At 38.2% G+C, this 12016-nt stretch overlaps 1 protein-coding gene across 2 annotated transcripts in view; it reads right to left on the reverse strand.

Moving 5' to 3' along the window:
- Positions 1–12016, reverse strand: part of AGPS (alkylglycerone phosphate synthase) — a 142551-nt gene that overhangs the window by 43589 nt on the left and 86946 nt on the right. For both annotated transcript variants that reach the window (XR_010919851.1, XM_067549183.1), the window contains exon 12: positions 541–592. Coding sequence is in view for 1 of the 2 variants with exons in the window: in XM_067549183.1 (XP_067405284.1) it covers positions 541–592 (52 nt within the window). In the remaining variant the exon portion in view is untranslated. The remainder of the gene's footprint in view (positions 1–540; positions 593–12016) is intronic.

Raw genomic sequence — 12016 nt, forward strand, 5'->3', positions numbered from 1 at the left:
CTAAACAGTATTATCAATCTCACTTTCATACACATTGCCCCTCTACTTTCAAAGAATATCGCTGGTCACCATAAAATAAAGGCACATGTTGATATCCTGCATAGAATATGCAGCTTGTTCACTTCATTAGTCAATAAGCTTCATGAACTGTTAGTATTACAAGCATTGTACTCTCAAGTTGTGCAGCTATACGTAGCTATATGAAATTTTGTAGGAATTATTTTCAAAACACATGCTAATGTATTTCTGTAAGGACCCCCAAAACTCATCAATAAAAGATTTGAGCCTAGGACCTTTAGCACCAAAGCATAGATTTCTACTGCTTAAGACAAAGGATGAACTCCATTATTTGATAGCAATAGTTGGCTACTCTCCCTACCCCTACAGTGAGGTTTCCAAACACGAAGGCAAAAAGATTCAAACTAGAAATAAGATGCAGACAAGAAGTCTGGAATTTAAGCCTAGATATCTCACTTAAGATAAGGGGCTCTTGAAATAGAATATATATACTAATTTTGGACACAATATTTGTGAACTTACCAAACTGAAATTGTGCATTGTCCACAAGGCGAATTGATGCAGGAGCACACCTCTAAAAAAGAAAAAAAAAATCAAATTTGTAAATAAAAATTGTACTGAAGTGTTTAACCTATGAGAGTCATGTTTTCATATACAAACCCAGAATATAAAAAAAGCCTTAGTGCCCAATTTCTATTTCCTTTATCTTCAGAATATATAGATTATATTCACTGCAAGGATAGATGCTAACTTAATGTGCAGATATGACAAATTCAAAAACCTAATTTTTAAAATCCATCGTCAACTGTTTGGCATCAGGCCAAAATCTGGCTTTAGGCTTAATTGTCTTGATAAATAAACAGACATATGTTAACATAGCCCAAAGACACCCGGCAATATTTTAAGGCCATGTCCTGGGCTCTAAACACAAAGCCCTCTGCAGAGATCATTCCAAATGGAACTAATCTGCAGTGGGTAGATCTCTGCTTTTCCAGTCTAAAAAAATTATTATACTCCTGATGCCTGAGCTTTGCTCTGGAATGCTTCTCAATGGCAGTGGCTGTAGAAGGCATGTGAAGACACACTGTATACTAGTTTAAAATGGACAAATTCAGGATGAATAGCCTTATGTTTCCTCTCTTTGAATAATGAAAGATTAGGGTTGGAAGGAACCTCAGGAGGTCATCTAGTCCAACCACCTGCTCAAAGCAGGACCAACCCCAACTAAACCATCCCAGCCAGGGCTTTGTCAAGCCGCACTTTAAAAACCTATAAGGAGAGAGATTCCACCACCTCCTTAAGTAACAACCCCTTCCAGTGCTTCACCATCCTCCTAGTGAAAAAGTTTTTCCTAATATCCAACCTAAACCTCTCCCACTGCAACTTGAGACCATTGCTCCTAGTTCTGTCTCCCATTACCATTGAAAACAGCCTAGTTCCATCCTCCCTGGGATTCCCTTTTAGGTAGTTAAAGGCTGCTATCAAATTCCACCTCATTCTTGTCTTCTGCAGATTGAACAAGCCAAGTTCCCTCAGCTTCTCCTCATAAGTCATGTGCTCCAGCCCCTAATCTTTTTTGTTGCCCTCTGCTGGACCTCTTTCCAATTTGTCCTTATCCTTTCTGTAGTGGGGGCCCAAAACTGGACACAATACTTACTCTAAATGAGGCCTCACCAGTGCCAAATAGAGGGGAATAATCACGTCCCTCGATCTGCTGGCAATGTTCCTACTAATGCAGCCCAATATGCCATTAGCCTTCTTGGCAATAAGGGCACACTGTTGACTCATATCCAGCTTCTTGTCCATTGTAATGCTCAGGTTCTTTTCTGCTGGACTTCTGGCTAGCCAGTCGGTCCCCAGTCTGTAGCAGTGCATGGGATTCTTCCATCCTAAATGTAGGACTCTGCACTTGTCCTTGTTGAACTTCATCAGATTTCTTTTGGCCCAATCCTCTAATTTGCCTAAGTCACTCTGTACCCTATCCCCGCCCTCCAGTGTATTTACCACGCTCCCCAGCTTAGTGTCATTTGCAAACTTGCTGAGAGTGCAGTCCACCCCATCCTCCAGATATTTATGATCACATTGATCACAACATTTTGTGAATCCTTAAAGGAGCAACTCAAGCTGTAACCTGGCACCTACATTTTTATTACAGGCTTTAAGGAAAAAAGTTACCTGTATAGTGACCGTTGTTCTTCGAGAGGTGATGCAGACATGTCTTCCACATAGGTGTGCATGTACCCAGCGCACTGAAGCCAGAGAATTTTGCTTAGCAATACTTGTAGGGGCAGCGCTCATGCACTGTGGCCCTAGCTCCTCTCCTGGCTATATAAAGGCAACACCACCCTGATCCCCCCTCACTTTCTTTGCATTGAACGTCAAGAGCTAAAAACTCTGATGTAGAGGGGATGGAAGGTGGGGGTTGTGGAAAACATGTCTGCATCACATCTCACAGAACAACAGTTACTGTACAGATAAGTAACAGTTTTTAATTCTTTGGGTAGACGCAGCCCTGTAGTCCATGTAGATAACTCACAAGCAGTACTCGCAGGAGGTGGGATTCAGAGTCTAGTTAAACAAGGACTAAAAGATTGCCTTCCCAAAGTTTACATCTGATCCGGATGCAGTAGTAATGCATAGTGGTTTACAAACGTATGTACATAGGACCAAGTGGCATCCCTGAAAATATCCAATATAGGAACATCAATTATAAATGCTATCGATATTGCCAAGGCCCTCGTGGAATGAGCTCACACCCACTGAGAAGATGCAGTTTGTACTTTGTATGCTGTCATGATACTGAAAGTTATGCACCTAGAGATTGTCTGTGAAAGGATTGCTTGCCCTTTCATTTGGTCTGCATATGAAGGAAACAGACAAGATGAAGAAAGGAAAGATGTAGTCCTAGCTAAGTAAAAAGCCAAATATTGTCTGACATCCAACATGTGAAGATGCTGCTCATCTGGAGTTCAATGTGGCTTAAGGAAGAACACCAGTAGATACATAACTTAGTTCAAATGAAACTGAGAAACCATTTTAGATAAAAACCAAAGGATTACTTTTTCTTTGGAAAACTGTGTGTAAGGAGGCTCTGCCATCAAGCCTGCAACTCTTGCACTCTCCTTGCAGCTGTTATTGTCACAAGGAAACAGTTTTCCTGACACAGAAGGGAAAAAATTTGCCAGAGGTTCAAATGGATGTCCATCAGAGCCGTTAAGACAGTATTAAGGTCCCAACAGAGGAATCAGTTCTTCCACCAGCAGATGGAGATGAACGACTCCTTTCAAGAACCTCACTATCATGGAGTTGGGAAAAACAGACTTCCCATGGTTGGTGGACGAAATGCCAAAATTACCGCTAGGTGCACTCTCAACTGAGTGCAAGACCAGAAGACTGAAGGTGTAACAAATACTCCATGACATCCTAGATACAAGCGACCTTTGGTTGAATTCTCTGGGCTAACGACCACATTGAGAACCGCTTCCATTGCTCACACAAGCCACTCTGGTAGAAGGCTTTCTATTAAGCAAGATTTGCCAGATTGCCTCCACAAACATTGTTCCTTCTCCTCATCTAACCATGCAACATCCACTCTATGAGATGCATGGAGCTGAGCACTGGATGCAAAATCTGACCATGATGCAGAGTCAGGAGGTTGAGGTGAAGAGGAAGAGATATGGGAGGGCGAACCAACACTGTGAGGTGGTTTGACAACCAACACTGTCTTGGCCACATTGGAGCAATGAGCCCGAGCATGGCACTTCCCATTTCAGCTTGAGAACAACATGTGGGATGATTGCAATTGGAGGAAAGGCATACAAGAGTGCCGATTCCCAGCTCAAGTGAAAAGCATCACTCCGGGAGCCCAGAGCGAGACTCCCTCAAGAGCAAAACAGACAGCACTTCTTGTGTCAAGTGGTGAACAAATCTATTGTTGGAATGCCTCACACCACAAAGACGGACCACAGGATGCTGAGCTTCAGAGACCATTCATGATTTGGGGAGAAATTTCTGCTGAGGTGATCTGCCATGTGATTCTGGATCACAGTTAAGTGATCAGCCACAGGAGTATTGTTTTCCCTAAAGCAAAACTGCCAAAGTCTGATTGCCTCCTGACACAGCATGTTGGAGTTTGCTCCCTCTGTCTATTCATGTAATACATCCCAGAGGTATTATCAGTAACGATATGCACTGCTCAGTCCCTGAAATAATAAAGGGCATGACAGGATTGCAAACTGCTTGAAGCTCCAGGAACTCTGATATGCAGTTTCAACCATAGGCCTTGAACATTCAGCGAGCCCAGATATGCTCCCCAACCTATTAACCTATTAAGGTGGCATCCGTGACAATAGTCCTGGTTGGTGGGGACTAAGCGAAGGGAACACCTGGCACACATCATCCACCACCACAAGGAGATGCGGTGCTGATGAACTTGGCAGCTCTGTGACATGGCCAGAAGCACAACAGAGGATGAATTGGTAGAAATTACAGCACTGGAAAACTCCTGAACTACTGGAGAGGCTGAGTCAGTCTCGCTAGGCATGTTTTCTAATCCTTTATCATTCTTGTGACTCTCATCTGAATCGTCTTTAATTTATCAATCTTTTTTATATTTATTTTTTAATTAATTTTTCCAAATACAACAAATATATCAAAATACCAGCTTCATTGTCAAATATAAAGTAAAATAAAGAGAGTTAAGGGAAGAGAGGGGAAGCAACATATCTATCTTCAAGGTCTACCTTGAATCGTAGATATCTAAGAAGTCAGCCCAAACTGCTTTGAATATTTTGGGCATTCCCTTTCTGCATTACGCCAGTCATTCGTTAGCTGTGAGGTCTGCCTTATATCACTGACCCAGGCATCACTATCTAGTGGGAATCAACTTTTCCATTTTTGCAGGTTTAATTTTTTAGCAACCAAAGCTGCACACTGGAACCATGCCGCCTTGTTACCAGGTAATCTCTACGTATCAAGAATATATCTAAGAACATAATTTAAGGGGGAGGGCTCCAACTTAGCATTCAATATCAAATTGGTCCTTTGACCCACCTCATGCCAGAAATTCTTGATGAGTATTCCCCAAACACAAGCTAATGAGGCACCAAGGGAGTTTCATTTCCAACAACAGTCAGCATTTATGAGGTCCATCATCATTAGCCTATTTGGGAAGCATCTTTTAGTGAATAAGCCACAGTCTCAGGTCTATAGTTTGGTTTTTTTTAACATTAGAAACAATTGTATTCCATCAGGTGATAGATAGCTGTGAATCCAAATCTCTTATTTCAAGTAACTCTTATATTATCAATCCTTGGCAGAGTTTTTTGGGCCAGAAAATTGTAAGAGGATATTGCTGGCCAAGTAAATCCAGGAAGTTTCCTCCAAAATAATAAGAGTTCTGGGGATTCTTGAGCTCCCAATGCATCTGGTCCAAATACATTCATAAGTAAATGCTTTAATGGGAGATATTTCCATGCAAGGCAAGATAAACTGGCGATGGTCATAATTCCTCTGTCCATCCAAACCCTCCACATCAAGATTTTAACACCAAATTTAAGGCTAGAATTGCTCCACAGGACCACCTCAACATGGGAAGAATAGATGGGAGCAGAACTTTTTAGCAAAGTTGGACCAAGCTTGCCTCATAGTTATTGTGGGAGCTATGGAACCACCAAATATCTAATAATTTGATTCTACAATGCTTGAAAGGGGGAGAGAGTATACCAAATCTTGTTCAATCTGAACACAAGATGAGGGTAATATGTAATAGCCACAAAGGTGCATGGCTTAACAAAAGAGATATGATAGTTTTCCAAGTTGGGAAAATGAAATCCACCTAAAGATAGGGGATGCTGTAATTTTGTTCAGAGCCAGTCTAGATTTCTTACTAGTACCCCAAAGGAACATTTTGAAAATATTATTTAATTTCTTAAAATATGTTTGAGGAACAGAAATAGGGAATACAGAAATAGGGAATACAAATAGGGAAGGACATTTATTTTCAATATATTAATTTATCATATTAATTTATATTATATTATATTAATATATTATATATTAATTTTTAATTTATAATAATTTATATTATAATTATAATTAATTTATAATATGTATATTAATTTATATTAATTAATACAGAAATAGGGAATACAAAATTCTGGGAAGGACATTTGTTTTCAATATATTAATTTTACCCCCCAAACTGAGGGTTAACAAACTGTCATTAGCCACTTGGGAAATAAGTGGTTCTGTATTTATCTTAGGGATGTCCCAAATATTTTTGGGAATCAGTATTTCTGTATATTTCATAAAAGAGAAGAGGCTTTTGTGTACATATTTTTAATGCCTAAGATTTCTGATTAACCCCCATTAATTGTATATTCCAAGAGGAGTCTGAACTTATTAATAGTGGTTAGAAGGTTAAGAATGATAACCTCTGGCTTAGATACAACATATCATCTGCATAAAGCATAATTTTGTGTTTTGTTTGGCCCACCCTAATATCATGAATATGTTGATTTGCTCGGATGACAATGGCTGAAGATTCTAATGCTAAATCAAACAGAAAAGGAAATAGGGGACAGCTTTCCCTCATACCTCTCTGTAATGGAAATGGGGCAGAAATAATACCTGTGGTAATTAACCTATAAATTGGGTTATAGTATAGGATTAATCCAAGCAATAAATCATCTGTCAAATCCAAATTTTGCTACTACATAAAAGAGAAAGTCCCAGGCTATGCAGTCAAAGGCCTTTTTGGCATCTAAAGAAATGACAGCTAAGGTTTCTTTAGATTGTTCCTGATGTGGCAATAATATCAATAGACACAAATTATCAGAGCCATATCTATTACGAAGGAAGCCTATTTGATTTATGTGTATAATGTGAAAGAACTTTGTCTACCTGCATAGCAAGAGCTTTAACAACAATCTTAGCACCACAATTGATTAACGAATTTGGATGGTGGTAATTACAGGCCAAAGTTCTTTCCCAGATTTAGGAATAACTAAAATTACAGTTTCTCGGAGTAGGCAGGAGAGTTTGCTCATTCCTGGCCTCACTGACCATATTCAATAATCTAGGTATTCAAGTTTAAGAACTTTTTGTAAAATTCAAGTGGGAACTCATCCAGGCCAGAAGTCTTTCTGACCTTCATTTCTTTTATAGCCCTAGTCACTTCTGTGATTTTAGAGGGGCATCTAAAAGTTCCTTCTGAGAGTCTGGTATCTGTGGCAGACACAATTCACTTAAAAAAAAAACAAAAAAACAAAAAAAAAAAAAACTAGGGCATCTTTACAGATTTCCTCTTCAGCAAAACAGTTTTGAATAAAACTGTTTAAATTGTTTATTAATATCTGACTGCATAGTATATAATTTATTGCTGCTATCGCTAATTACAGCTATCTTATTTCTGTTAGCCTTTTGATTTAAACTGTATGCCACCAGCTCTCTTACCAGATTCCCAATAGTTTTGCTTCAAACTGAATAATGTAATCTCAGCCTTTTGGGACAGAGGTTTGTTGATTTCATGTCTTAGATTGGTAAGTGTTCTGAGTTTCTCTGGGGAGAGGGCAGAAGCACAGTCTACATATTCCAGGCCTTACTTTTTCAAAAAAAGGTGTCAACTTTATGTTCTCTCCATTTCTTTTTACGAGATGATATGGCTTCTGATGAAGGCTATAAAGGCTTTCCATAGTGTAGGGACAGATGAAGCAGCAGGGATATTTGTTTAAAAAAAGTCATAACTCCTGCTGGACAGAGTTAAATGATGTATCAAAACAGCAGAGAGGTATTTAATCTCCACGTTTTAGTTGAAGATGCACATGCCCCAGGGGCCTAGAAGATATATATATATAGGAGCATGGTCAGATATAACACTAGTACCGATGCCATAACCAGTGATAGAATTGATAAAATCTTGTGACACTAGGAAATAGTACAATCTTAAATATATTGAATGAGCTACAGAAAAAAACCCAAAAGACCCTATGATACTCTCTGGCTATAGGATTACCCAATCTTCACACATCTTGTAAGACTAAATCAGACATGTATATATGAAGTACCTGACGAGCATTAGTGATTTATATGAAAATGGAGAAAATGTATCGAAGACTGGATTTAGAGTTTCATTACAGTCTCTAGCTATAATAATGAAATTGTGGCCCAAGTCATTTATACTCAAAAAAAAATTATGAAAAAATTTGGGATCATCCTGGTTTGGCTCATTGAGATTGGCAAAGATGATTACAGAATTGCCAATTTCAACCTTGAGGACAGTAAATCTGCCCTCACTGTCAAACCTTGTGCCCAAAATATTAACATTCAACTTTTTATGTATTAGTATAGCAATGCCCCTCACTTTAGAATTAAAGCAACTAGAAATTGAGAGGCCTACGGCATCTCTATTCAATTTACAAGCTTTAAGTTCTGTCAGATGTGTCTCCTAGAGCATAGCAATGTCAACAATCTGTTTTTAATTACTGAGTGTATTTTTCTTTTAATAGGGCTATTAAAATCCTCTATATTACAGGAGACATTTAATTATTGGAGCCATGAATGCTAAAATACATCAGATAAAATATAAAGTTGCTTTGTGAATAAATGCGAAATTACAAATGTTCCTAAGTACCAAACAGTTCTTGTGTATCTAAGAAGCAAAAGTGATTTAATCCAGAGGTGGGGTGTCACTTCCCAGTACACTTTCTACAGAAATAAGTAAAATTTCCAGCATGGGAGGGCAACGGGGGGAGGAGAGGGAGGGGGAAAGAGGGGGGCAGAAAAAAATTAAATAAGTGAAAAAATAAAATAGAAAAGATAGTGGAGAGAGAAATACACAAGTATCATACAATCAAAAAGAAGAATCTGTTTAAACAGTCCAAAAACACATACTTTACTCCCAGAGAGGGCAGCTGGATCAGGTGAAACTTATTAATAAAATGATGGATTTTACATGTATGCTCCTTTCATGTGAATCAAGGCAACAGGAAGTAAATTGGTAATAACCCTGTAACTCTTCAACCCCAATGAGAGAGGAAAAAAAGAAAAGGAACTAATTTATCAATATCTACTGGCACCCATGAACTTCTATAGACAGCCATATCAGATCTCAGAGAGCAATACATAAATTCTATAAGGTCAGATATTCCACAGGTATCTATTCTTGTGAGGGAATAGTTTGCAGTTTTTTCTGGTTTTTTTTGTTAAGGTCTTTTTCTGTCTTCTGAAGGGAGCTGAATGATACTGTCTTCTCACCATTCTTAATATGGAGCATTGCCAGGTATTTAACAACATACTTCAAGTCCCTCTGCCTGCCAATTGTTTTGCTTGATTAAAAGCTGCCCTCGTAATTTCATCACAGGCATAATCTTGAAAGAGCAGTATTTTAATTGCTGGTTCTCTCCATAACAGCTCCTTTTTTCCTCTGGATTTCTACAATATAAGCTGGATTTCTACAATATAAGCTCCTTAGTGGTAAACTTCCCCTTGGGCTGCTTCAGAGCTCAAGCAACCTGCATCCACTTTGGTCACAGCACCCCTCCGGTCTCTCTCACCATCCTTCCTGAATTGAAGATGCCAGAATTGAACACAGTATTCCAGCAGCAGTTGCACCAGTGCCAAATATAGAAGTTAAGTAACCTCTCTACTTCTATGTGAAGCTCCCGTTTATACATCCCAGGATCACAATAGTTCTTTTGGCCACAGCGTCATAGTGGGAGCTCACATTCAGCTGATTGTCCACCATGACCCCCAAATCTTTTTTTTAGAGTCACCGCTTCCTAAGAAAGAGTCCTCCATCCTGTAATGGTGGCCTACATTCTTTATTGACAAATGTATACATTTACATTTAGCCTTATAAAAATGCACCATTTACCAGGAGATACAGACTTCCCTGAATCAGTGACCTGTCCTCTTTGTTATTTACCACCCCACACTCCCCAATTTTTGGGTCATCTGCAAACTTTATCGGTGATGATTTTGTTTTCTTCCATGTCACTGATAAAAATGTTAAACAGCACAGGTTCAAGAACTGATCCCTGTGGGACCCATTAGAAACACACATGCTTGATGATGACTCCCCATTTACAATTATATTTTGAGACCCATCACTTAGCCAGCTTTTAATCCATGTAATGTATGCCATGTTAATTTTATATCATTCTTGTTTTTCCAATCAAAATGCCATGTGGTACCAAGTCAAATGCCTTACAGAAATCTAAGTATATTACGGAAACATTATTTCTTTTATCAACCAAACTTGTGATCTCATCAAAAATAATATCACAGTAGTATGACAGGATCTATTTTCCATAAACCCATGTTGACTGGTCCTAATTATATTGCCCTCCTTTAATTCTTTATCAATCGAGTCTCATAACAGCTGATCCATTATCTTGCCTGGGATCAATGTCAGACTGGCAGGCTTATAATTACCCAGGTCATCCCGTTTACCTTTTTTAAAAACTGGCACAGCATTAGCTTTCTTCCAGTTTTCTGGAACTTCCCCAGTGCTCCAAGACTGATTGAAAATCAACATTTACAATCCAGTGTGCTGCTCAGCAGCAATTTTAAAACTCTTGGATGCAAGTTATCTGGACCCGCTGATTTTAAAATGTCTAACTTTAGTACCTTCTGTTTAACACCCTCCAGAGATGCTAGTGGAATGGAAAGAGAGTGTTACCACCATATAATGAGACTATAATCTGTTTGTCCTCCAAATACAGCACAAAAATATTCATTGAACACTTTCGTTTTCTGCATTATCAATGATAATTCTACAATTTCCATCTAATAATGGACCATTGTCAGTATTCTTTTCTTATTCCTAATATATTTTTTACAAGTATTGTCTTTACCTCTGCTGGCCGTAGATTTCGCCTTGTGTCCCTTTGCTTCCCTTATCAATTTTCTACAATTCCTAGCTTCTGATTCATTACTATCAATTTCCCCTTCCTTTCATTTGATTATTTATTTTATAACTGCCTTCACCACTCCTCTAAACCAGGTTGTTTTTTTAACCAGCATAGCCTTCTTCCTCAAATGTGAGACTGTGGCTTTTGGGGCATCTAATAAAGTGCTCTGAAATGATTCCTAATCATCATTCACATTTTTCTAATTAAATTCTTTCTCCCAGCTGATTTGGCTCAATTATTTTCAGCTTTGTGAAACTGGCTTTATTTATGCACAAAGTATATATATCACTGATCTGGACTTTATTCTGCTTACACATTATCAATGTAATCAACTTATAATCATTACTTGTACTTAAGCTACCATTAATTTTTAGTTCTGTGATCAGTTCCAATTTATCTGTTAGGGGAAGTCTAACTGTGTTGCCTGTAACACTTTTTGAGTTAGGAAACTGTCATCTATAATGTTTAGAAATTCCAACCACATTTCAGTACTAGAAGCATGAGACCTCCAGCATATGTCACTCAAATTTAAATACCCCATGCAGGCCTTTTTTCCCCTACACATTATAGATAGGTGCATAAGAAGGTAGTCATCCTGTTCCTTATTGTGATTGGGTGATCAGTAGCAGACACCAATTTATACCACATATTGTGAATTATCCATTAAGACATTGATCCATTAGCATTCAAGATCATTTTCTTTCGAGTTATCAGTGACTTGGAAACAGGTAATGCCATTTTTGACAGAGTGCCAGGATACCATAGATCCACACTGTAATACTTTTTGATCCACTATTATCCACCCATGCTACTTTTCTCATTGGAGATTTATTCTGACATTAAACATTTAATTGTGCATAAAACAAGATATAATTGACAGTTCAACACAAGAAAGGAGAAAGTACATCACAAGAAAAAAGCTAAAATGGCTATTTCAGAGCTTTACCAAAAATAGTCTGTCATATATATCTTATGCTACAATTACTGTGCAGCAGTTAACTAGCTTTAGTGCAGATTACAGTGAAGATGATCATGCAAATTTACTATTTTTAAATAGTACTATAATACTTTTTTCTTCTATAGTG

This window comes from Emydura macquarii, unplaced genomic scaffold (assembly GCF_026122565.2).
Source record: "Emydura macquarii macquarii isolate MOO-44397 ecotype Brisbane River unplaced genomic scaffold, CSIRO-AGI_Emac_v2 contig_1253, whole genome shotgun sequence".
In the NCBI taxonomy this organism is placed as follows: domain Eukaryota; kingdom Metazoa; phylum Chordata; order Testudines; family Chelidae; genus Emydura; species Emydura macquarii.